Genomic DNA, 27726 nt, shown 5'->3' on the forward strand with positions numbered 1-27726 from the left:
TAATGACAATCCCATAACTTGAAGTAACCGCATAAAAGGGACGTCCTTGTCCGCAATTGGGCGAGTCTCATACTTGCTCAACTCCTTCAACCATCTTTCCGTTTCCTCTCCTTCACTAAAAACTTGTACCCCCTTGTCAAAATGATTGCCTGAGACCTTGCCTTGATTGCCATGCACCTGACCATGAGAAATATTAGCATGTAAGGACTCAGACACAATAGTAGACTCATTCACAATGGCCCCAGGGATTTCAGAGGTAACCCCTTGTTCAATAATATCAACTGATGAGACCTCAAGAACAGGACAAATCAGTCTGGAAAAATGAAACACTGGAACCCCACCCCTAGCCCCTTCCCCAAAAATAGAAGAATCTGGAATAGCTTGTACCCCCTTATGAGGAGATGAAAATGTTAAATTTTGGTTAAATGAAGGACTAACCTGATTTAGAGAGTTGGAAACCTTCTCGATATCCTCACCGTCAATAGTACAATCAGCATTGAAAAGACTATTGAGGTCCCAGTCATGATCAGCCTGCTCATCCTCAATGCTTTCCACTTCAGATTGTGAATCTGAGCTCTCAGATTGTGAAAAGACTATTAAGTTTAATTACAATTAATTAAACTTAATTGGAGCTCAATTATACTAATTAAAAGTTCAAAAATTTTCTTGATCATTACACAAGCCTTACCCAACATTCAAAAATTACCAAATATGTATTTTCACGTACCCTGTATGCATGCAGCATACTGGTACTTGTACCCATATCGGGTAAGTATCCAACACTTGTATGACAATATTTTTGGAGTACCCATGCTGCACAGGTTGTGCAGTCATGTGTGTGTGTGTGTGTGTGTTCCCCTTAGATATGCAGTTCCTGTGTTATTATAATGCTCTAAGGAGCCTCACAATATAATTGAAAGATTTAAGTTCTCAATTGTTGAGAACTTGTTTGACCTATCTACATTTGAGTGCACTTGAGAGCCACTGAAACTAATTGAAGCATAAAAAATGTTTATATCAGGAGGAAAAAATGATAAAAAAAACTCAAATATGCATGAATTTATTTCTAAAGTTTATATTGACATGATGCCTATGGTAGGTTCAATTAATGTGGTGGCCGTGTAATTTTAATTTCTATATTATATATTACTCTTGCTATCCAACACAAAACAATTGGGTTTACTCTTTTTTTTTTTTTTGAATGGACTAACAAGAAATATATATGTTTGGACTTTGAAGTACTGCTTTACTAGTTGATAATCGTTTATTGAATGGTTGATTATTGTTTTTATATCTTGTTCAGGTACTCATCGAAAGCTATTTGATGATTATCTTCTGAATATAAACAAGGAACTTGCAGTTGTTCAATTGGAGTTGCGGGCTTGCAGAAACCAATACAATGGTGATATTTTCTATGGTGTAGTGAATAATGTAGTGGATGAACAGTCCAAACTTGGAACCAAATACACAGTTCCTCAGATTGCTTTTTATAAGGGCATTGTAAGTTTTGATGCACCTTTATATCTTTTTTTAGATTTTTTCAATAAACTTTGCTTATTTATTCTATCTACTTGACACAATGCTGATGTGAGTTATCATTGGGTCCTCAATATAAATTAAAAAAAAAAAGTTAGGGCAAGAGAAAATGGGTAATTCTTGAAAAGATTTAATTATTTTACTCAATGAGAAGAAGATTAAGTGATCTTAATATAGTTATTGTAGTAGGAAAAAAGGGCTTATAGAATTACGACAAAAAACACATTGGGAGAGGGATTTTTTTTTTGAATGAAGAGCAACATTTTAGCTTGACTTCACCCAAATCTCTTGTATTAGCTCACCTCTCAAAAGTTTTATCCTAAAGTTCATGCATCTTCTAAGAGGACACATCTAGGACATTGAAGATGTTGGTGTCAACAGGGAGCAATGCGAAGAGTAACAACCAATTTAAGCTGCAAACTAGTTCCTTTCAAGGTGAATGCTAAGATGTTTGGAATAGCTCACATCCAATTATCATGAACTGTCTTGGGTTATTTATAGTAACAATAATGTCACACATGATGCTTGTGCATAATTTCTTAATTTAAATATAATTGATTAGAATAAAAAACAAAATTTAAATTACATCATTTGATACATTAAATTAACAAAACAATCTCACTTCCCTAGTTTCTAGATTCGTGTTGGTCCAAACAATAGGACTATAAGAGTGATCATTAAAATATGAAGAAAATCACCAAATAATCAGAAATGAATGAACCTAAAAACAATAATGATAATAGAAAAGTTACATGTACAAAAAAGGTGCACATAAAGTTAATGTGGAGTCCAAATTCATTCCAGATCACACATTATTTTTTTTTTTTTGGTGCACTTTTCTGTGCATATGGCATTTCTCTAAAGATAAACATATAGAGAAAAGAAAAGGTTGGTGAATAACAACGTTGAATCAAAAGATCTTTGAGAAAATATATACAATTGATGGCATTGACATAGTGAATTATTAAAGGAAAACAATTTTTAACGAAACAGAATTAACTAATGTGAATCTTCAACAATTCTCTTCTTGATTCTGTTAACATGAAGAGGATCCAACAAAAAAACAAACAAACCAGTACTCCATGCCTAATGCTTTGTGTTACGTATAAAATAAATAAATAAAATTAAAAAAAAAAGGAAAAAGCAAAAAAAGGGATCATTTTTCTTGTGTGTAGTGTGTGAGGCCATGTTTCGTGAACAACCATAGTATAGCCTACCCAAGACCAATTGATCTATCACCATGTTGAAGTTGGGAAATATCAATGTTTAGCATTGTCCTAGAGCTTTAGACTTGAGAATTAGACGAATCCAACAGTTGGATATGTTTGGACCACCCAAACCCAACTGTAATCCAATTGCATCTTTTTCTATCCCTTTAGTACCTTCATTTCTTGGGAATTCAAATTATTAAAAACTTAAAAAATAGCCCTGAAATCAATGAAATCTTTTCTACCAGCATTGACTGATAGTCATTTTTTCTCTTCCTTCGATGAAAATATTGAGAGTAGTGTTAGGCGATCTTTCATTTCTTACCTATATTTGCTTAGTGGAGCTCATATTTTATCTCTCTTTCGTTGGTGACATATATCTTCAATGCAGGAATTTGGCTCTTTTGGATAAATCTTGATGATATATAAGGTGTTAGAGTCTATTGAATGTGATTATGGTTAAACTGTAGTTTGGATGCATAGTTCCTGAAATTAAGAACCCTTCACTATCCTACTGTTTAACTTTATGTATGCATATATTTATCTAATTATTATTTCTATGAACATATTGGTTTTTTGATGATAAATATATAGAGATTAAGTTGTCTGTGGTTAATTTTCTCATGTTTAGTATTGTTTGATGTCATATATCATCAGATAGAAGCTATTGCACAAGATGCCACAGCTAAGGGTAGCATATCCAATATTGATGCTCTCAATATACGATTGGAAAATCAGGTTTGATGATTTCTACTTAAGGGTCTTGTTAAAAAGATTATACATTTTTTTATTGCACTCACTTTCACAGGGTATGTGCAATCTTTTTAAGCTTAACATTTTCCCTAAAGGACACAATAACAAAATCCTCTAGTTTACAATAAATGATCTTCTGTAAGTAAATTTGTTACCTACTTGTACTGTTCCTTATAGTATGGTATTAATGTGCATTCAACTAATCATTCATGTAACTTAAGTGATAGAAAATCTGATCTTTTAGTTATCTTCTATATAGGAATGGCTTTTTACTACTAGGTTTTTGCTTGAGTGGTATTTCTCATTACTCCTAAAAGGAGAGCTGCAGGATTGTAGTCCTAGTAGGGAAAAGTGTATGGGTTTGGGCATCTTTGGTCTAGGAGTGGTGTGAGCATCACTCCAACACTGCCTCTTTTGGAGGATACTGTAGATTTTGACTTCTTTGGCCCAGGTGTGGTTGTTTGTATTATATGGTTATTTAGATAAAAAATGGTTAGCTTAGTTCTTTCTTCTTTTTCTGTTTTTGGCATCAAAACCTTATGATGCACATGTATACTTAAATATACATTTTATAGGCTTTTGGTGGTGCCTCAAGGTGTTTTGTTGATTGATGCTCTTTCAATCTCTTCTCATTCTCATTTCCCTCCTTGCACTAGGCACTAAGCATGTTTTTGTGGTATGGTTTTGAGTAGAATTGAACTCCAAAAGCTAGCTCGTCAAGTGAGTGCTTTCATGCTTCTACACTGCAAATTCCCTTTGTACCCAAACAATGTGGGACTTTGCTCACAACCTCCCTCACATCTAGAATGTAAGGCCCAAGACATGCATTTTACCCATCCCTGCGGTACGTCCAGTTTTGATACCATGTGACACAGTCTTGGCTAGAACTTAACTCCAAAAGCTAGACAGGTTTGCACGTGAGTGAGGATGTTGGATAGCTTGATATATATTGGCCCCGTTTGGTAGAGCTGTGGGAAAGTGATTATAACTTATAGCCTAACAGCTTATAGCTGTGAACATAAGTTGATTTTTGACTTATAAATTAAGCTTCTCCTCCCCCATTCAAAGAATAAATTGATTTTTGACTTATAAAAAACCATAAGCTGTATTGTTAAGCTAAACCAAACACATCAAAATAGCTTAAATTAAGCTAAAAGCTGAAATAAGCTGGAAATAAGCCCTACCAAACAAGGCCATTGTTGGGCTCATCTCCTAAGAGCTTAAGTTTTTGGGACTAGTGGTGATTGATCTAAAATGTGAAGCAGAGTCCCACATTGCTTAGGTACAATGAGGATGTGCAGTGCGTAAGTGTGAGGGTACCCTCATTTCACAATGTAACTTTTAAGGTTGAGTTCTACACAAGACCGTGTCACATGGTACAAGAACTCTAGTTCCTAGAGGTCATAGGTTCAACTGATGTAATAGAATAAGTACCTTTAGTGTATCCTATTAGTTGTAGCTTAGTTGTAGTCTATAAATAGCTGATGTAATACCTATTGTACTTAGTTTTTGATTAAAGAATATACATTGTGATTGGAGTAGAGCTTGGTTTCTCTCTGTAGCCCTTGGGGGTTTTACCCAGCTTGTATAACCAGACTTGGTTTGTAACTCACAGAGCTTTTGGTTTTGATTTGTGATTACAATTCTTGCATTGATTGTAATAATTGGAAGAGATTTTTTACCTGGTTCTTGCCAATCTAGCTTCAATTAGTGGTCATCTCTGGTTAGCAGCAACTGATTTCAGTCCGAAGCCCTAATCAAGATCCAAGTTCGATCTGAACCTGTCTTAGTCAAGATCTGAAATCCTGGTGGAGATCCAAATTTGATCTGAAAGTACGGTGGAGATCCAACTTGATCCAATTGCTTCTGTTAAGATCCTATTTGTCTTCAGGAGCTGGAATTTGAGTTCACAGAAGTTGTACGAGAAACCGTAGACAATCGAAAGTTGAGTTTGAGTTTGTCTTACGTCCAATCAGTCCTGATCTGAGTTGCTACTTAAGATTTGAGTTCGCGATTTGTTTTTGTGATATGGATTCGACTTCGCAGATTGAGCTTTGACCTAGATCTGTTCTTGGATTTGCGAGCTGTAAATGGATCTTGTTGCTGATTGTGACTTCGATTCTCCAATTTCGTTCAATTTTGGATTGTGATAACGCGATTGCAACTTGTGATACATCTTGATCACGATTCTTCTTTGCTGTCTGCATTGACCTAGGTTCAGTGTTGAGCCTTGACCTGTTGATTTTGATTTCTGTTGCTCTGCATGTCGTGATTGTTGTATGACTTCTCTTGCTTTCTGTTCAGATCTCACTTTGCATTTGACTTTCCTTGCTGCGATCTGTTTTGTTCTGGTTTGAGTTGCTGCATGTGTAGTTGCTGTATCTGTGTGGTCTCACAGCTGAAGTGTCCTATTTTGTGCCTTGGATCAGTCTTTAGCAACTTTAGAGAAGTGTTACTGGTTTGGCTTGATACATTCTCTTAGTTTTGCTTGATAATGAGGTGATTGAGAAGAGTTTTTGCATTGAGTTTGGGTGAAGAAGCTGAGGTAATTTCTCTATTGGAAGGAGAGTTTTTTGCATTGACTTTGGGTGAAGAAGCTGAGGAAATTGTTTTCAATTGTAAGGAGCAATGATGCTATCCAAATCCAACTCATAATCAAAGAGATGAGTTGAAAGAAATGAGTAAATCAATTGTCGCATTGCAAGATGACATTGATATTTTTCACTACTTCAAATAATTTGTTTGATGCTTTATCGTTGGGACTCCTTTCATGCCTTCTTTAGGAAGCTGTTTTGAGTTGAGTAGGTTGCTTCTTGTGTGCACATTCGGGATTTTTTTCACAACTTCACATAAATTTTTATTTTTTGATAAGTCGTTGGGACTCCTTTCATGCCCTCTTTAGGAAGCTGTTTTGAGTTGACTAGGTTGCTTCTTGTGTGCGTAGTTCACATTTGTGTCTGAAGGAAGGACAGAAGGCTTGCAATGCCGAATTCCAGCTTGTGATCAACTACTCGTGTTTTTGCTTAGTGGATGCATCGTCCATCCTATCATTGTGTCAATGTTTCTCAGCCTTGCTTTGGAAGATGTCATTTACTAGCCCATTGGTCTCATTCCGATAGAATGAGTACTCTTTTGCACAAGTATGCTGTTGTAGGTGTCGGGGTTTGAAAGTGGGGGTCCGTCCGAGTCTTAACGAGAGGGTATGGACACACCTATGGTTGTTGAGCCAAGGATGCAAGGATGAAGTTCAATGTATTTGTAGACGGCTAGGTTGTGAGAATCATGTTTATTCTTAAGCAAGGAAATGCATCACTTGTTCCTTACCTACGGTTACATGAGTAGTGTTACATTGAGTTTACTTACGCTGCATAACCTGAGGACAGGTTTCTTCAAAAAGGGGGAGTACTGATGTAGTAGAATAAGTGCCTCAAGTGTATGATTAGATGGCCTAGTAGTTGTAGCTTAGTTGTAGTCTATAAATAGGTGATGTAATACCCATTGTACTTAGTTTTTGATTAAAGACATTGTGATTGGAGCAGAGCTTGTTTTCTCTCACTAGCCCTTGGGGGTTTTACCGCTAATTGGGGCATGTCTTCTCTCCCTCAATTTAATCCTTGATTTGCATTTGGATTGCATTATCAAGTCTTGGCATTCCCAATGCACTTCATTTTGCTTGTCTTTGTGCACCTTATTCACCAAGTGTATTTGCCTCTCCATGTATGAGACGGGGTGATGCAAGATGATTAGGGACAAAAGCAATAGTGGGTTTTTGGGTTGATTTTAATTAGATTTGTGGCTAAAATTGCAATTAAAGTATATGGGACATGTAGGGCTTGTATAGGGTAATAAATGGTAAGGGTGTTCATGCTTCTGTTTGCTTCTGGTTGGCACCAAATTCGGAACCAACCCAATCATGATCAACTCGGAACCAAACATATTATGCACTAGAAGTCTAGAAGCAACCGAACCCAATGTAGCTCGGGTTGGTTCAAGTTGGTACCACAGTTTCACTACACAGGTCTGTAACATTTAAACATAGCCCAAATAAAGAACAAAATATTGTTTAATACATATCAACAACTATGAATGGTATAGTAAAGTCCAACTCGAGCTTAAACACAACCAACAACAATTATGAATGGTATAGTAAAGTCCAACTATGAATGGTACATATCAACAACAATTAAGAGAAGACATGTCAATATATATATAGAATTTTACATAATATATATAGTTTTAGTTCGTAGGTTGGTCCGGTTTAGGCAATGCCTAAACCAAAAACTAACCCAATCCTATTGGGTTGATGATTTGAAGACCCGAAACCAAATCCATGTACTCGAAAACTAGATCAAAACAACCCAATGAGGTCGGGTTGGTTTGGTTCTTTGGTTTACTTGGTATTTTGCACACCCCTAATAAATGGTTTAGAGTTTAAGCATGAAAAAAAATGAGATTTTGGCACTGTCTAGGGACTGTTAAAGTGCAGAAAATACAAGAGGGAAAGAAGGAGAAGAAGAAGATAGATCTAGGAATCTAATGCAGAATATAAGAAACTCAAGGAAAGCTAAATTCAAAGAAGTGATGATACTTGAACATTGGCATGATTTTATAGAGACATTGATAGAAATCTTATATAATTATGTTTTAGAGTCTTATTTTATGATTAGTTTAAATTTTATAAGATTTTTATGTCAAGGGTATTTTGGTAATTTTCATATTTGCTAACATGGGTTGTAGGGGTCATCCATGGGTCGTCTTGTGGGTCAAGCTATTTAATTAGTTTTTGTTTTTGTTTCTTATTTGGTCTTAGATTAGTTGTGAATGTCAAAGATATTATAATAGTTTCTTTTTTTTTATTATAGTTTGTTTAGGAAGTCTCCTAGTTCTAAATAAAGCCATGTAATGCTTATAATTTAATAGAATTGATATTTTAGAGAATTTTTCAGAGCTTTTGAGGCTTCTTATGGATTGTGTGATGCCTACGGAATCTAGGTGCGTTGCCTAGACCTATCTTCTCTTCTTCTTTTCTGTTTCAATTTACTATTCACAGCCCTCTGAAAGTGCACTTTAACTTCAAAACTCTATCCAATCACCCCCAAATCAACCGTAATCCTAGCCTTCAATTTAACCTTTGAAATTCTAAATTACTCACTATTTAGGCCTTCAAATAACCTCTGTTTTCAAAATCTAGCGCTGTCCCTAATCGTCTTGCATCAAAATTACTCCTTAAATCCCTTAGGCATCACACCTAGGGTTTGATTGATTGCATCACACAATCCATAAGAAAATTTCAAAGCTCCTAAAATTTGTTAAAATGTCAAACTCTATTGAATTAGAAGCATTGCATTGCTTTATATAGACTTTAGAGACTTTCCATTCCAACTAGAACTAAAAAAGGAAACTACTAAAAATATTTCCAAAACTGATTTAAGACCTATAAATAAAAGTAATTAAATAACTTGATTCACAAGATGATCTATCCTACAGCCCATGTCAGTAAATATGAAAATTATCAAAATACCCTTACATAAAATTTTTAGGAAACATGAAAATAATCATAAAATAAGATTCTAATAATACTAGAAATATAATTATATAAGATTCCTATTAGTTTCTCTTTAAAATCATGTCAATGTCCAAATATCGTTACTTCGTTGAATTTAGCTTTTCTTGAGCTTCTTATACTTTGTATCACGGGGTTGCATGTGAAGGGGAGTGTTAGCTTGATAAAAAATGTAAGTAGAAGTTTTTTTTTTTAATATATATTTTTGGTTTCTTTGCATTCTTTTCATGTTTTATTTTTCTCATGATTTTCTGGTTAGGGTGGGTATTGAATCTGTAGAAATTTAATGTATAAAGAGAAATAGAGAATTGTATTATTGATTGATATAATGTTATATATATTACAATGATTCATGATTCCTATATATAGAAGAGGGTGAGTGTGTAGTAGGTAAGGAGTAGGTGAAGTGGAGGTGGTAGTGGTGTAGTGGGTTAGGTTTAGTGGAGTAGGTTTAAGTGGGTGAAGTAGGTGATAGGTTTTAACAGCCCCCCGCAAACTCAAGGGGGATAGGAACTAACCAACTTGAGTTTGGAGAGAGTTACAAAACAAGAAAATACATAAAAATAAAAGAGGATAGGTGACACTGTATGGTCGTGTCAGACCATTGGTGAAGACACTGGATGGTGGTGTCATAACGTTGTAGAGGACATGGTATGGGGGTGTCATAACGTTGTAGAGGACACTGTATGGTGGTGTCAGACCGATGTAGAAGACAGTTTATGGGGTCATGTCGGACCGTTGTAGCAGACAATGTTGTGACAGTTTACAGAGTCTTGCTGGACCCTTGTAGAAACTAACCGGAATCAATGTCGGGACAGTTTACAGAGTCTTGTCGGACCCATAAAGGAGCTAACCGGAATCAATGTCGGGACAGTTTACAGAGTCTTGTCGGACCCATAAAGGAGCTAATCGGAATTAATGTCGGGACAGTTTACAGAGTCTTGTCGGACCCATAAAGGAGCTAACCGGAATCAATGTCGGGACAGTTTACAGAGTCTTGTCGAACCCATGAAGGAGCTAACCGGAATCAATGTCGGGACAGTTTACAGAGTCTTGTCGGACCCCTAAAAAGTCGCACCCTCAAAAGGTGTGCCCAATCTTTCAAAAGGCGTGCCATCAAAAGGCGTGCCCAATCCATAAAAAGACGTGCCATCAAAATGCGTGCCCAATCCATAAAAAGACGTGCCATCAAAAGTTGCGCCCTCAAAAGGCGTGCCCACTTCATCAAAAGTCGTGCCCGACAGAAAGCGTCGAGCCATCAAAAGGTGAGCCGGAGACGCGGCGAGGCACGTGAGCGACAGAGTGGCGTGTCGGCCGCGTCGTTAGTGTCGATATAAACCAATGCGGAGGCTGTGCTTGAGGCAGAAGCGAAGACAAAAAAACCTGGGAAAAAACTTCTGAAAAACTCTTCATTTTCTGAGAGATTGCCTCTAAGAGCTGCAAATCTTGAAACACTCCCCTTCCGAACATTATCAGTCTGAAATTGCTACTTCGCTGAAACACTCAGCAACCCAAAAAACATGGCCTCTTCTTCCCGTTCAGCTACCCAGAATATGGCCTCTTCATCCCGTGGTCTGCTCACTCTCTTTCCCGACCTCAATGAGTCAACAAGAGAGAGAACTGGTGCGGTGGCCAGTGAACCTCAACCAAACACCTCTGTGTTTGCTCCGTTGAACTTTCCGATGCGGTCGGTGGAGCAAAAAATGGCGGTGCAAACTGATATTGAGGCCAATCAGTATACTCTGAAGTCATGTGTGGAAACCATGACTGCGGTCACAAACTTGTCGCACCGGTTGCAGAGCAGGACAAATGAGGTGCAGCAATTAAACGCCCAACTGGCTCTGCTCCAGCGCATGTATAAGGATGCGCGAGCAGAGATAAGTGTGCTAAAGGCGGAAAATAAGGAGCTGAAGCGGAAGGCCACCGTTATGTTCCGATTTGGAGGGCCGCCATTTGCTGCAGTGGAGGAGCAGGGAGTAGTGATCGTGCCCAGTGGAGTGGGAAACACGGAGGCAGCACCGGCAAGGGCCGCCCAGGACGGAGGCAAGAAGAAAAGACCGGCGGAATAGGCGAAGAAGTGAGGTCGGTTGATGGCCGGCTGCAGAAAAGAAAACAAAGCTGTTGGTGTTGTGTGGTGGTTTGTTGTTGTTGCTTTTTTTTTTTTTTTTTTTTGTGTGTAAAATTGTGATCGGGGTGGATCCCTGAGATGAATAAAATATGGTTTGGTGTGCAAAGCTATATGGTATGAATGGAATTGGAAAAAGATTAAAAATAATGTGAAAGAAAAAAATAAAGAAAAAATAATAAAAATATATTTAAAATAAAAAATGAAAGATGGGGGAAAGACGGAAAGTGGTTTGAAGAAAAATAAATAAAAATAATGGAGTTGGAAATCAAACGGAGGAGAGATGATTTTTTTTTTTTTTTTTTTTTTTTTTCAAAAGTTGTTCTGAATAGAATCTGCTGCCAGGACCAAAGCCCCCGAAAACAAGGCCACAAACTTTGAACTGTCAAAAGCAAACCAAATATAAAGAGATCCAAGGAATCTTAGCCCACCCCAACAAGGAAAACAGGGACCTAACCATCACATGCAGAACACGAGGCTTCAACACCATGGAAGAAAAGGTAAAACTGAAAGTGGACGGACTCAAAAACTAAAAGCTTAGCCTATGCATGATATGGATGCATGATGTCGATGCATGGCCACATTAAAACACAAACTGCCAATGAGACAGAAAAAGACAATGGAAAATAAATTCTAGAACTAGAACCCGTATCTGTATTCTCAGGGAAGCATGGCGATGAAGAAAGCAACGACCCGTCATTTGGGCGGCCAAAGTTCTTCCAACAGCTTCCTTATGGAAGGTAAGTTGCAAAAAAAAAAGAGTTGCATGCCAAATCCCGAGAGCATAACACATCGCCATAGGCGCTCCACAAGCAGATCAACGATGCTGCTGCTTAGCGCATAGCAGTGCTTGATGTTCAACCCCACAAGAGTCTGACCCAACTGTACCAATAAGGCAAGCTCTTGGCCGATATGAAAGAACAACCGGACAGAGAAAGGATCTGCAAATAGAGCTGGTCTACACTGTAACAATGATCTCAGACACCATTGATGAGAACTCCCAGAAGAATGATGAGAAAAAGTTGTTCATGTGTGCATGGTCACGCTTTGGAGGCTGTATGGTAGCTCAGTCGTGGAGTTGCAGCAGTGGTGTCTGCCGGTTGTGGAGGTGCAGCAGTAGGAAAGTGAATGTATGTGTAGAAAAAACTCCAGCGGGCAGCGAAGGCAAGGTTGCCGGCCGGCTGCCCGCCAGAAAGAAAGGAGTATAGGCCTAAATCTTATAGCTCTGATACCATGTAGAAATTTAATGTATAAAGAGAAATAGAGAATTGTATTATTGATTGATATAATGTTATATATATATTACAATGATTCATGATTCCTATATATAGAAGAGGGTGAGTGTGTAGTAGGTAAGGAGTAGGTGAAGTGGAGGTGGTAGTGGTGTAGTGGGTTAGGTTTAGTGGAGTAGGTGAGGTGGTAGTGGTGTAGTGGGTTAGGTTTAGTGGAGTAGGTTTAAGTGGGTGAAGTAGGTGATAGGTTTTAACATAATCCATTCCCTTGGTTTGTGTTTTATAAATAGCTTTGGACCATGAAATTAATTTGTGTTTTCGAGAGAAAAGTATTGACATGAAATTTCTGTTGAAGAAAACCAGCTAAATTTGCATATGCCAATATCTTCGCACAACGTGCATTTTGCTTCTACATAGGAAGGTTTTGGAGTTTATAGAGTCAATAACAGTGGTAGGGATGTGGGAGAGTGACCTTGGTATATTCTCTTGATTTGGCAAATTATCTTGCTTTGTTTTCATCTAAATCGCGGATTTCCTCTTGTTGAGGAGCATTGTTTATCTTTTCATAGCTGAGCATTAGACTGAGTTGAAAGAATGGAAAACAATATTTTGGAAAAAATCAAGGGTTGAAGTGCTGGACTCCGACCATCCCCCATTTGGACTGGATTTTCTGTAGAAAGTGCTTTTCTAAGAACATTTTGTTTTTATAGGACATTTTGTGTTGATGGTTGAATTGGCAACCCGTCCAATGTATTCTCTTGGTTCCTAAGATCACAAGGTCTAGAATCACTTAAGGAACATGTATGTTCAATAAAACTCACTCAGAACAACAAACAGATTTTGCCAAGGGGAAAAAGCAGGTAAAGCAAACAAAATATTTAAAAAGCATATATTTCAAAATTTTCTGTAAAAGATACTCTACTAAAAATTTGCTATCAGTTTGAACTCAACACGAGGAACTTTTCACTTGTTAAAATAATAGTATTCATTTAATCACTTCTGAACAAAAAGGAAGGGACGGAATTTTCTGTAAAAGATGCTACTAAAAATTTGCTATCAGTTTGAACTCAACATGAGGAACTTTTCATTTGTTAAAATAATAGTATTCATTTAATCACTTTTGAACAAAAAGAAGGGTTTTCCCTTCAAATTTTTTTTTTCTCCCTTTTCTAGTGATATTTAAAGTGATGATGATTAAATCTGCTGGAAATTTGTGATAATGTATATAATATGATAGTGGTGTTGGTGAAGGATAGTGGCATGTATAGAATATGATAGTGGTGTTGGTGGTAGATAGTGGCATGTATATAATATGATAGTGGTGTTGGTGAAGGATAGTGGCATGTATAGAATATGATAGTGGTGTTGGTGGTAGATAGTGGCATGTATATAATATGATAGTGGTAGATAGTGGTAATATATAATATGTAAGTGGCATATAATGGGTTATAATGATGTTTGTAATATCTCCTATATAAGGAGTGCCATTTGGTCTTGTAAGATAAGAAGTTTTGAATATAACAGAAATATATTCCTTCTTCCTCATATTTTCGGAGTTCTTCTTCCTCATATTTTCTAAGTTGGTATCAGAGCAACAAAAAACACAGCAGCCCTAAAACCGTCATAGCCATGTCGGAAGTCACGTCCGAAACCACTTCAACCCCTGCCGCTGCCATTCCGGTGAAAACATCCAACTCTCACTCTGTCCAAATCACCACCATTCGCCTAAATGGTGATAATTTTCTCCGCTGGTCACAATCTGTCCGGATGTATATCCGTGGGCAAGGAAAGATCGGTTACATCACTGGTGACAAGAAGGCTCCTGCTGTTAATGATCCGCTGTTCGACAGTTGGGACGCTGAAAACTCCATGGTTATGACATGGTTGGTCAATTCCATGGAGGAGGATATAAGCTCTAATTACATGTGCTATACTACTGCACAAGAATTGTGGGATAATGTTAGTCAGATGTATTCTGACCTAGGAAATCAATCTCAAGTTTTCGAATTAACTTTGAAGTTGGGAGAGATTCGTCAAGGAGATGATTCCGTCACCAAATATTTCAATTCGTTGAAAAGGTTGTGGCAGGATCTTGACATCTTCAACACATACGAATGGAAATCGGTTGACGACTGCAACCACCACAAGAAAACTGTGGAAGACAGCCGTATTTACAAGTTTCTTGCCGGCCTCAACATTGAGTTCGATGAAGTGCGAGGAAGAATTATTGGCAGACCTCCTCTCCCATCCATTGGCGAAGTATTTGCCGAAGTCAATTTCGTTCAAAACTTGACCCCCGTGCTATAAAATGTGTTTTTTTGGGTTATTCCTCAAACAAAAAGGGGTATAAGTGTTTCGATCCTCAAACCAAGAAATTTCATGTGAGTATGGATGTGTCATTTGTGGAAACAAAATCCTATTTCCCCAACACTTCTCTTCAGGGGGAGACAAGTGGAGTAGAAGACCGTTTTTGGGATATTTCTATCCCGCTCCCCAATGTCATTTATCCTACACAAAAACCACATCTGTCTGATAATGATCACTTAGGAGAACCAAGTTCTATGGTGCCTAGTCAAGAAGATTCTTGTTTAGGGGGAGAAGTACTACAAAATGATCTAAATCCTGAGCTTCAGGTTTATACTAGGAAGCGATTTCATCTGAGGAATAATGACCCGAATGTCCATCCTAATGACCCGAATGTCCACCCGAGTTCTGGCATCGAAATTTTAGGTCATCCTATTCCTTCTATTTCTGACCTTGATGTTCCTATCGCAATTAGGAAAGGTGTCCGAAATTGCATTAAACATCCTATTGCAAATTACCTCTCCTATAAAAGACTGTCTAAAAACCATAGAGCTTTCACATCTAGGATTTCACACTTGTTTGTTTCAAGGAATATACAGGAAGCATTGGATGATCCGAATTGGAAATTAGCAGTCATGGAGGAGATGAATGCTTTAAGGAGAAGTGGTACTTGGGAGATAGTTGATCTACCCAATGACAAGAAAACAGTTGGGTGTAAATGGGTGTTTACGATAAAATGTAACGCAGATGGAAGCGTTGAGAGATACAAGGCGAGACTGGTGGCTAAAGGCTTCACTCAAACTTATGGGATCGACTATCAGGAGACGTTTGCTCCTGTTGCTAAAATAAATTCCATCAGAGTACTGTTATCTCTTGCAGTAAATTCAGATTGGCCTCTACATCAACTTGACATTAAAAATGCATTTCTCAATGGTGATCTTGAAGAGGAGGTGTTCATGAGCCTACCGTCGGGATTTGAGCAGAGACTTGGAAGCGACAGAGTATGCAGATTGAACAAGTCATTATACGGACTCAAACAATCACCAAGAGCGTGGTTTGAACGCTTTGGGAAGGCAGTTATCAGTTGTGGCTTCTCGCAGAGTCAAGCAGATCACACAATATTTTATAAACATTCAAAAAACAGTAAAATTGCAATTTTGATTGTTTATGTTGATGACATCATTTTAACTGGTAATGATGAAGCAGAGTTAGCAGCCCTCAAAGAGAAACTCGCAAAAGAATTTCACATTAAGGATCTGGGAGCCCTCAAGTATTTCCTCGGAATGGAATTTGCAAGATCCAAGGAAGGTATATTCGTTAATCAGAGAAAATATGTTCTTGATCTCCTTGGAGAAACAGGTATGCTTGGTTGTAAGATGGTGGAGACTCCGATCGAGCCTAACTTGAAGTTACAAGCTGCTAAGGCTGAAGAAGTCAAAGAGAGGGAACAATATCAGCGACTTGTAGGGAAATTGATTTACTTGTCTCATACGCGGCCTGATATTGCCTTTGCAGTCAGCATGGTAAGTCAGTTCATGCACTCACCAGGGGCAGAGCACTTTGAGGCCGTTTATAAGATCTTAAGATATTTGAAAGGAACTCCAGGGAGAGGCTTACTGTTCAAGAAACATGGGCATCTTCAAGTTGAAGTATACACAGATGCAGATTGGGCAGGAAGTGTTACAGACAGGAGATCAACATCCGGATACTGCTCCTTTGTAGGTGGGAACCTAGTTACATGGCGGAGTAAAAAACAGAATGTGGTAGCTAGAAGTAGTGCAGAAGCAGAGTTCAGAGCTGTTGCCCATGGAATCTGTGAAGTAATGTGGATTAAAAGAATTCTTGAAGAATTAAAGCTTTCTCACCCGACACCTATGAAGGTCTATTGTGACAACAAAGCAGCTATATCTATAGCTCATAATCCAGTTCTACATGATCGCACAAAACATATAGAAGTGGATAAACATTTCATTAAGGAGAAAATCAATGCTGGCATAATCTGTATGACCTACCTTCCAACAGGTGAACAATTAGCTGATGTGCTAACAAAGGGACTACACAAGAAGCAATTTGATAAGCTGACTAGCAAGCTGGCTATGGAAGATATCTTCAAACCAGCTTGAGGGGGAGTGCTGGAAATTTGTGATAATGTATATAATATGATAGTGGTGTTGGTGAAGGATAGTGGCATGTATAGAATATGATAGTGGTGTTGGTGGTAGATAGTGGCATGTATATAATATGATAGTGGTGTTGGTAAAGGATAGTGGCATGTATAGAATATAATAGTGGTGTTGGTGGTAGATAGTGGCATGTATATAATATGATAGTGGTAGATAGTGGTAATATATAATATGTAAGTGGCATATAATGGGTTATAATGATGTTTGTAATATCTCCTATATAAGGAGTGCCATTTGGTCTTGTAAGATAAGAAGTTTTGAATATAACAGAAATATATTCCTTCTTCCTCATATTTTCGGAGTTCTTCTTCCTCATATTTTCTAAGTAAATCCCAAAGTATTTTATGGTCCACTGGCAGTGACATTTATGCATAAGCCAATTTATGAATTTTGATTTGGGATGCCATAAATGTCTTCATGATGTTTCTAGAGCCAGACCTTTCACCCACCTTTTAAAAGACCCGTACACAATTCAAAAGTTCACAGCCTGCTTCAGCAGCCCAGGTCATGACATGACTGTTTATGTGATTGATTCATTTCAAAATTAAAATGAAATTAAGAAAATGAAAGACTTTCTAATAAATCCTATTACACATAGAAAATTTGCGTGGAATAAAAAAACTCATGTGGAATAAAGAAACTAGAAAACATGACACATGAACTAAAAAATGGTGTGTAGAAAGCTAGTTATGAAATATATAATTCCATAAATTAGGGAAGAGAGAGCTGAGTAAATTATATAGGTACTAAGAACGTGACACACGCTTTATTTCAAGAAAAAATGACTTGACTGGGAAAAAAAAATTGAATTATCTCAGTTGCAGCAATTTGGTTTGGGAAGATCATTCTTTAAGACAACGCGTTGAAGATGGACAGTGTAGAGGGGCAGAAGTCCTAATGTTGACTTTCTCACTTAAGTAGCCTAAACTAGGGGAATATTTATGATAATTGGAGTATGGGCAAAATCCTAAGGAAAGTGGGTCAACAAAGAACCAAATGGAGTCTGATTTACTGGATTCGAAAAGACTACCTGCAGTATAAGTACCTGAGGTAGGACCTACCGCAGTTGGGGTGGGCATTCATTGGGATGAACCAGGTTCGGACCAAGCTAGCATTACATAATAAGACTTTGTGTCTGTCCAAACTAGGCCCAGCCTGGGCCTAACATTGGGCCTTTGTATCTACCCAAGCCTAGCCCAAAAAATAATTGTGAGTCCCAAGCCCACCCATCATGCTATATGTTAAAAAAAAAAAAATGAAAATATTTCATAATTAAATTCAATCACATTATATTTCTTAAATAAATATACTGACATCATTATAAATTAAAGAATTTTGTGTATAAATTAAAGAATTTCTTAAATAAATTCAATCAAGCATCACCACAAATGGGAGTTTCAATAAAATCAATAAAGATAAAGTCTAGATCCCAACAAAAAAAGTATATTATAATTAATTAATTAATTTAATAGCAGGTTGGGTCAGGCTAGGTTGAAAGTATAAATTCCAAGCCTAACCCATTAATATATCGGGTAAAAAATATTGGCTAGCCTAGCCCTATGGGGCTAAAACAATTTTTCCAAATCCTAAAAAAATAAGGCCAGGTCGGGCAGGCTAATGGGCCAATGTCGACCCCTAACCGTGGTACCAGTACCCAAGTTGACACATTGAGGTACTACCCTCGTCAGAAAACCATTGTTGCCCCACCTCCAAGGCATGAGTACTTGAGGTGTTCCTCTTGAGGGAAGACAATCTAAGGTGATTGCAGCCTCAGGTATCACTATCTGAGGCAAGACTCCCCAAGGTAATTGCAGCCTTAGAGGGAGGCCTCCTGTCACTATCCCAACTCGTCCCAAATAGGATGGTGTAGTGATCGGCCAGTAGTCCTCAACTACCAAAGGCCTAACAAAACAAAAGCAAGGCGGACTCTTAATATAATTGGGGCCAGTGTTTTTAAAGGCTCAAGGCACACTAAGGCGCTGAAGGTCTCTCGAGGCCTAGGCGCAAGGCGAGGCGTAAGCTTTATTGAAGTAAGGCACACAGTCTTAGTAAAAATAAAAAAATTAACATAGACTAATCATTCATAGTACTAAGACAATTTTTTTAAAAATAAAAAGTAATCAAGATTCAAGACAAATTATAGAATAATTCTTAAAGTCATGAAAGTGCATATTACATAGCATTCCAATTTTCAAAGATAAAATAATCCACATTCAATAAAATAAATATAAAAATTAAAAAAAAAACATAAACGCTAAACATCCAAAACATAAATATCCAATAAATACTAATATATGTCTTAACACTTAAAAACATCAATATCAAAAGAAAAGGTAGGTTAGGTAGGTCAGTCAATCATCATCCTCAACGTCAATGGCAAGCAAACTAGCATCTTCTTTTCCATCAGTTGATTTATATCCCTCAACATCTTCCTCATCGATGTCATTTGAGCCCGCTTCCTCTTCATCTATTAATTGAAGTGGAGTTAATCTTGATAATTTAGATATCTTTGGTTGTGCCTTTGAGCGTGAACTTGTTGCTCTACTTGCATGGCTACTTTCTTCTACTCCTGAAGCTCTAGCAACAGTGGCCCATGTCAAGCCATCATCATCATCAAACACAACCTCATTATCTTCATCTGATCCTCCATCCATCTTCTCAAGCAACCACTCATTGCTTTCATCAATATTTTGCAAAGATATGGGATCAAGTGTGTTGCACATGTCATACCTAAATCTCAATGTTCTATTATATTTGACAAACACTAAATCAGTGAGACGTTCCAATCTATTTCTTTTCTTACTATGAAGCTGCAAGTATTAAAAAGATATTAAATTTTATATAATGAGAATACAAAATATTTGCATTCAACAAAAAATTAGTTAGAATGTTAAATACTCACATGCTCAAATACACTCCAATTTCGTTCACAACCCAATGAACTACATGTTAGGCTAAGGACTTTTGTGGCAAAAGTTTGCAAGTTTGGGGTTTTAGAATCATATGATGCCCACCAATTAGCTGCAATAATCACTAGTTAGAAATAATTGTTAACAAGTATTAAGTTTTACTAAAAGAATTACTAAAAATAAACTCTATGAGTCTATGTTCAAACCTATCACCTACTTCACCCACTAAACCTAACCCACTACACCACTACCACCTCACCTACTCCACTAAACCTAACCCACTACACCACTACCACCTCACCTACTCCACTAAACCCACTACATCACTACCACCTCCACTTCACCTACTCCACCTACCACCTCCACTTTACCTACTCCATCTACCACCTACTACCACCTACTCTTCTATATATAGGAATCATTGTAGCATTCAATAATTCAACAATTACAAACATCAATCAATAATACAATTCTCTTTTTCTCTTTATACATTAAATTTCTACATGGTATCAGAGCAAGGTTAAGCACTTAGTATTTTTCGCTTCACCGGCGGGCGGCAACCTCGCCTTGGCCGTCCGCCGGACCTCAACCTAATCTGCTAAAATTTTTCTACACATACCTTGAAATTTCCTTTCTGAGTGCACTACTGTTCAGTCGCCGGAGACCACCACCGCTTGCACGTCGATGTCCCTTTGCCAAAGCTCCGTCGCGACACCGGCCTTCCTTACGTCTGGTTTCAATCCCCTGCTATTCCAAGCCACAAAATAGGGCACGACTTTTGAGGGCTCGATATCTATATCCATGTATATCTTTCTTTTGGGCAGTCTATATACACACTCATACAGTGTCTTCTACACCGGTAACATGGTACAAGGGCCCAACCCTTCTTGATGCCCTCGACATGATTACAGAGCCCAAGAGGCCATCAGACTAGCCTCTTCGTCTCCCACTTCAGGATGTCTACAAGATTGGCGGTATTGGTAATTTGGCCCACTTTTTTGATCAACACCAGCATATAGTTTCAAAGAGATAACTATATTATATAATTTTTTCTATTTTAAAATATTTTTCCACCGTCCAAACCTTTTTTTTTATCTTATATATATAAAAAATTGGATGGAACTCACGTGGGTGCTACTTTTTCTTTTTCTTCTTTCCATAGCCCAACTTTTCCTTGAACCTCAATTTTTTATTATTAAAAATAAAAAAATAAAAAAAATTAAAAAAAAAAAATTCATTCCATCTAATTTTTCTGCTCAGTCTTGTACCTTCAAGCCATTCGGATTTGCACAATACACTCATTTTATTTCTATTGGGATTTCGCCCTGATCACAATTTTACACCAAAAAAAAAAACAAAAAAAACAAAAAAATAAAAAAATAAAAAAAAACAAACCCAAACAACCACATCCACAGGCGGGATTTTTCTCTCTACTCTGCCGCCGGTCTCTTCTTCTTGCCTCCGTCCTGAGCGGCCCTTGCCGGTGCTGCCTCCGTGTTTTCCACGCCGCCCAGCACGTTCACTCCCCCATACTCCTCCACTGCAGCATATGGCGGACCTCCAAATCGGAACATCACGGTGGCCTTCCGCTTCAGCTCCTTATTTTCCGTCTTTAGCACACTTATCTCTGCTCGCGCATCCTTATACATGCGCTGGAGCAGAGCCAGTTGGGCGTTTAACTGCTGCACCTCATTTGTCCTACTCTGCAGCCGGTGCGACAAGTTTGTGACCGCAGTCATGGTTTCCACACATGACTTCAATGTATACTGATTGGCCTCAATATCCGTTTGCACTGCCATTTTTTGCTCCACCGACCGCATCGGAAAGTTCAACGGAGCAAAACCAGAGGTGTTTGGTTGAGGTTCACGGGCCACAGCACCTGTTATCTCTCCTGTTGACTCGTTGAGGTCGGGAAAGAGAGTGAGCAGACTACGGGAAGATGAGGCCATGTTCTGGGTAGCTGAACGGGAAGAAGAGGCCATGTTTTTTGGGTTGCTGAGTGTTTCCGAGAAGGGTTGGATACAGAGTATTTACAGATTGTTTCAGAATGACAAGTTCAGAGGTTTCAGTCTGGTTTGGTTTCCTCCGCCTCCGCATTGGTTTATATTAACACTGACGACGCGGCCGACACGCCGCTCTGTCGCTCACGTGCCTCGCCGCGTCTCCGACTCACCTTTTGATGGCTCGACGCTTTCTGTCGGGCCCGACTTTTGATGAAGTGGGCGCGCCTTTTGAGGGCGCAACTTTTGATGGCACGTCTTTTTATGGATTGGGCACGCCTTTTGATGGCACGCCTTTTTTGAAAAATTGGGCACACCTTTTGAGGGTGCGATTTTTAAGGGTCCGACAAGACTCTGTAAACTGTCCCGACATTGATTCCGGTTAGCTCCTTCATGGGTCCGACAAGACTCTGTAAACTGTCCCGACATTGATTTCGGTTAGCTCCTTCATGGGTCCGACAAGACTCTGTAAACTGTCCCGACATTGAGCTAACCGCTCTGTAAACTGTCCCTACATTGATTTCGGTTAGCTCCTTTATGGGTCCGACAAGACTCTGTAAACTGTCCCGACATTGATTCCGGTTAGTTTCTACAAGGGTCCAGCAAGACTTCGTAAACTGTCTTCTACAACGGTCCGACATGACCCCATAAACTGTCTTCTACATCGGTCCGACACGAGCCAGTGTCTTCTACATCGGTCTTCTACAACGGTCTGACACGACCATACAGTGTCTCCTATCCTCTTTTATTTTTTATGTATTTTCTTGTTGTGTTACTCTCTCCAAACTCAAGTTGGTTAGTTCCTATCCCCCTTGAGTTTGCGGGGGGCTGTTCAAACCTATCACCTACTTCACCCACTAAACCTAACCCACTACACCACTACCACCTCACCTACTCCACTAAACCTAACCCACTACACCACTACCACCTCACCTACTCCACTAAACCCACTACATCACTACCACCTCCACTTCACCTACTCCACCTACCACCTCCACTTTACCTACTCCATCTACCACCTACTACCACCTACTCTTCTATATATAGGAATCATTGTAGCATTCAATAATTCAACAATTACAAACATCAATCAATAATACAATTCTCTTTTTCTCTTTATACATTAAATTTCTACAGTCTATAATATATTACTTGGTGCCTTTGTATTTCTTTGCCTAATCGCAACAGGCTTGCCAATATGGCTCTCAGCCTTCGTATAAACACTCATCCCATTAGTGATCAAATTTTGAACAGTGACATCTAGGACCAACCTTTGCATGCATTCATAAAACTCATTCATCACTTCATGATCTTTTTGCATCTCTAATGCTTTTGGGTAAAAGAATTCTGGGTTAAGAAAGTGCGCAACTACATGTAAAGGCCGATGCAATTGGACATCTCATCTTTTGTTGATGTTTTCGAAGATTTCATTGTACTTCTCTTCTTTATGATCAAATGAACTTGCAATGCATTCTTTTTCCCTATCCATTGCCTCATAGATGTATCCCATGGGAGGTTTCTTCTCGGTATCAACCAATCTAAGCACTTTGACGAGAGGACCCGAGATCTTAAGGGCAAATACAACAGTATTCTAAAATGAAGGTATCAACAAAGTTTGTGTCATTCTTTTACCTTGTGGCTCCTTTGCCCATTTGCTTGAGGTCCAGTCTTCGGAGGTGACCATCTTTCTCAAATTGTTTTTTTGTTGATGCATCCTAGACAAAGTCAGAAAGACAGTTGCAAATCTAGTTTTTGCAGGCTTGATCAAATTCTTCAAATTTGTATAGCGCCTCATCATGTTTAGCAACGTAGGCCGGTTGTAAATGTAGCTATGTACTGCAATACTCCTTCCAAATGTCTTTTTCAATCTAGGTATCTTGAAATGTCTTCTAACATCAAGCCCAAGCAATGAGCAATATATGGTGTCCAATACAAGTGTTCATACTTTGCTTCCAAAAACCTCCCCATAATGTAACAATAACGAAGAATTATTATTTTCAAGTTTTTAAATTTTAAATACAAAACAAACTATGAGTAAACAATCTTGATGTAAGGAAAGAGGAAATATTCTTACCCGCCAACACATTATCTATAGCACTATGAGTGATAACTTGCACTACATTCTCTTTTTCAACTTTCTCCACAAACTTGTCTAGTAATTCAAATAGCTTTCGTCCATCCTTTGAATAGCTAGAAGCATCAACCGACTCAACAAACATGGTTCATCTTGGACAATTAACTAAAAAGTTAATCAATGTCCTTCCTCTCTTATCAGTCTAGCCATCAGCCATTATGGAACATCTGTATTTTGTACAATCCTCTTTATGATTCTTCATCAAATCTTCAGTATGTTTCACTTCTTTTTGAGTTGGGTAACCCGCACTTCATAGTAAGTTGGTGGCTTCATGCCAGGACCATATTGCCCAATGGCTTTAATCATTGGTCCAAAACTCTCATAATTTACTGCTTTAAAAGGGATACCAGCATCATACATTCACGTTGCAAATCTTTGCACTACCCAAGCTCTTATTTCTTTTTGGTAAGGGACATTTGCATCAATTTTGGTTTGCTTCCCTTTTGCTTGGTCTCTTCGATTTTTCACCACTGATTCAGGATTGGGTGTGAAGTAAACATCCATAGGCCCTTTTCTCTTTGGCATTTTTGATTTGGATTTGGATTTGAATGAACCTTGGCTGTTACTTGTCAACTTACGGCGTTGATTGACATTGATCTCAACAACATCTTCATCTTCATCTTCATCTTCCATGTCCATGTCATCGAAATCAAGCAACATGTTCATTTGACATTCCTATGACCTCTTGCGAGGTGTTGTTTCACCCAATAAACACCTCCATTTGATACTTTGCCACAAAAATTACATTCAAACTTATTTAAATTATTTTCCTCTACCAAATGGGCATATTGCCACGTTGGATCTTTTCTATTACTTTCAGATGTCATTTTTTACTTAGTACTTACTACACAACAATAAAAATAAATGAAAGAAAAACAATTTTAGTATAATGTAATTATGTGACCAATTAATTATTTGTATTTTATTTTATTTTATTTTTAAACAGAGACGAGGCTCAAAACAAAGGGAAAAAAGAAAAAAGAAAAAGAAGAACAGAGAGCAAACTAGCAAAATAAGAAAAAGAAAAGAAATAGAATAAGAAGGAAAAAAAAAAAAAACAGAAAAATTTCACCCAACAACCAGCAACGAAGAAGGGAAAGGAGGAGAAGAAGAGGAAAAAAATTCACCTAGCAACAAGCACAGCCAGCGAAGAAGAAGGGAAAAGAAAAAAAACCAACGAAGCAGCGAGCAACAGAGAAGAAGAAGAAGAAGAAATTCAGCCAACCAAACCCAACCCAGCAACCAACGAGCGAAGAAGAAAAAGAAAATAAAAAATAAAAAAATCGACAGAGCTTCGAATAGTGAAGAAAAAAAAAAATTTGTCGACAGAGGTTCGAACAGTGAAGAAGAAGAAGAAGAAGAAGAAAAGTACCTGGTTCGAGAGAGGAGCCCAGTCGAAGTTGACACAGATTAGGGATTTGATTTGAGTTGTATTCTGATTTGGGTTGTATTGTATTGTACATGAGTTGTAATTGTATGTGCTGGAGCCTTTTGGAACACAATTTTGAGCCGTTAGATCTGAATAAGGAAGAAAAACAAAAGCCCGCCTCCTCACTGCGCCTCTCCCAATCACGTTCAAGGTGCACGACTGCTCTACTACACCTTGCCTTGGCCTCCTTAAGTTGCGCCAGCTGCGCCTAGTGCCTAGGCGTACGCCTTCTTTCACAACACTGATTGGGGCAAAATTTCTTTTCTAATATGCGGAAGCCATTTTTTGTTATATTTGTTGGAATGTATCCCATATCGCCTGGAGTTGCCCATCTGTGCTAATTATAAGGTTTTAGTTTCATTTTTCTTAATATCTGGGTTTTAAGGAAATGTGTGGGTTGAGCTTTTCAGTTTGGTATCAGAGCTTGGTTGGGCTTGTGATTGGTGTGTCGTTTGTCCGGCTACTATATGTTGTGGTCCAGGAGAGTGTGTTGGAATGTGTCCCACGTCGCATAGAGTTGCTCCATCTGTGCTGGTTGTAAGACTTTAGTTTCCCTCTCCTTAACACCTGGGTTTTAAGGAGAAATGTGGACTGGGTTTTTTAATTTGGTATCAGAGCTTGGTTGGGCCTGTGATTAGTGTACCGTTTGTCCGGCTAGTGTTTGTTGTGGTCCAGGACGGTGTGTTGCAATGTGTCCCACATCACCTGGAGTTGCTCCATATGTGCTAGACTAAGGTTTTAGTTCCTCTTTTCTTAATACCTGGGTTTTAAGGAAAAGTGTAGGCTAGGCTTTTCAATTATATTGAGTCCATTTACAACATCCATTTAGAGCAATGCTTAACTATATGAAATGAAAGCATACATTTTTCTTGAATTATTATCTTACAACACTGCATAACTTCAATAATGAAATAAAATACAATACTCAAGTCACAACTTTACAAATCAGTACAAGCACACAAGACCGGTTTCTAGCGAACTTCTCTCTATACTTGAACTCTTCATCACCTATATATATATATAAGGAAGAGGGGTGAGTAATTGCCCAGTGAATTGCAAAAAAATAAGGCGGTAAATGAATGAACATCCATGAGCTTTAGAAATATAACATTCAACATAACTTGTTTATATCTTTAACTTGAACAAGAAAAAACATAGTTGACTTGCAAGCATTACATAGTGATGGACATTTCAAGGATAACAAGGTGGTTAACCGGCCCGGGTACTGGCTAAATGTAATAAAATGAGCTCGGCCATCATATCTGATTGGATATTTCCCCAATTGTGGGCTTGATCCATGAATGTCATCTAAATACATGATAAAAGAGTATAGAATGTTCATTTATAGCAAAACATATCAAAGCTTATAAACATAATCAAGTTTTGCATTGAAAAACATAATTTGACAAACATAGCATCACTAAATTACTACTCACAAATGGCTCTTGAACAAGGGTTTCTCCTCCAATGCTTGACCTACACAAAGCGTGAACAAGGCATTGAAATTCAATTCAATTTGTGAGCTCCTACTTCAATTCAAGTGCCTAAACATACTTTAATATTTCTCATTTATTTTCTTAGATTGTTCAAAGTCTTCCTAAGCTTATTCCAAGTCTATATCAAGTGTCAAATGCATGCCTAGAAACATTCTATAGGTGATTAAGGTCTGAAGAATGTTGAAGTGTGTCTAAGACATACGTTAAAGGGCCCCAAGTATTCTACATCAATTTCATATACTAAGCATTAGAAAAATATCATGTTTACATATTTAAAGTTTAAGGAAAAAGCAAGAAAAAAAAGGAATCTAAGTTAAAAAAGGAATTAGCATGAAATGGTTAGGAAGAAAGTAAGCAGCCTTCACTAATTTAAACATATCTTTTTGTGTATTTATAATTTGGATGTGAGACCATCGCTATTGGAAACTCACCTAAAACTGAGTCCAAATGAGAGAGATATGCTCATTTGAAGTTGCAAGGTATAAGCTGAAATAGGGTTGGCCACATGTGCGCCCATCTTGGCCGCTTGTGCGGTGGCTGGGCCGCTCAAGCGGTGGACTTGGCCGCTCGAGCAGTGGGTCAAGACATGCAAAATGTGTTCTGTGCACTAGTGCTGGCCGCTTGAGTGCCCAGCAAGCAGAAAACAAACCTGAAGCTGTTCTTTGAGTTCTAAGGCTTCCCAACCTGATTTTCTTCATTTCTGCTGGAAATTTGTGTTAATGCATATAATAAGATAGTGGCATATGATAGTGGTGTTGGTGGTAGATGGTGGCATGTCTAGAATATGATAGTGGTGCTGGTGGTAGATAGTGGCATGTATAGAATATGATAGTGGTGTTGGTGGTAGATAGTGG

At 38.2% G+C, this 27726-nt stretch overlaps 1 protein-coding gene across 2 annotated transcripts in view; it reads left to right on the forward strand.

Annotated features, from left to right (window-relative positions):
• Nucleotides 1–27726, forward strand: part of LOC114279614 (uncharacterized) — a 49386-nt gene that overhangs the window by 9276 nt on the left and 12384 nt on the right. For both annotated transcript variants that reach the window (XM_082910847.1, XM_082910846.1), the window contains exons 2-3: nt 1304–1500; nt 3402–3482. In XM_082910847.1, the coding sequence (XP_082766973.1) occupies nt 1304–1500; nt 3402–3482 (278 nt within the window). The remainder of the gene's footprint in view (nt 1–1303; nt 1501–3401; nt 3483–27726) is intronic.

This window comes from Camellia sinensis, unplaced genomic scaffold, assembly GCF_055761805.1.
Source record: "Camellia sinensis isolate YWXY unplaced genomic scaffold, ASM5576180v1 Unanchor1, whole genome shotgun sequence".
NCBI classification, from domain to species: Eukaryota; Viridiplantae; Streptophyta; class Magnoliopsida; order Ericales; family Theaceae; genus Camellia; species Camellia sinensis.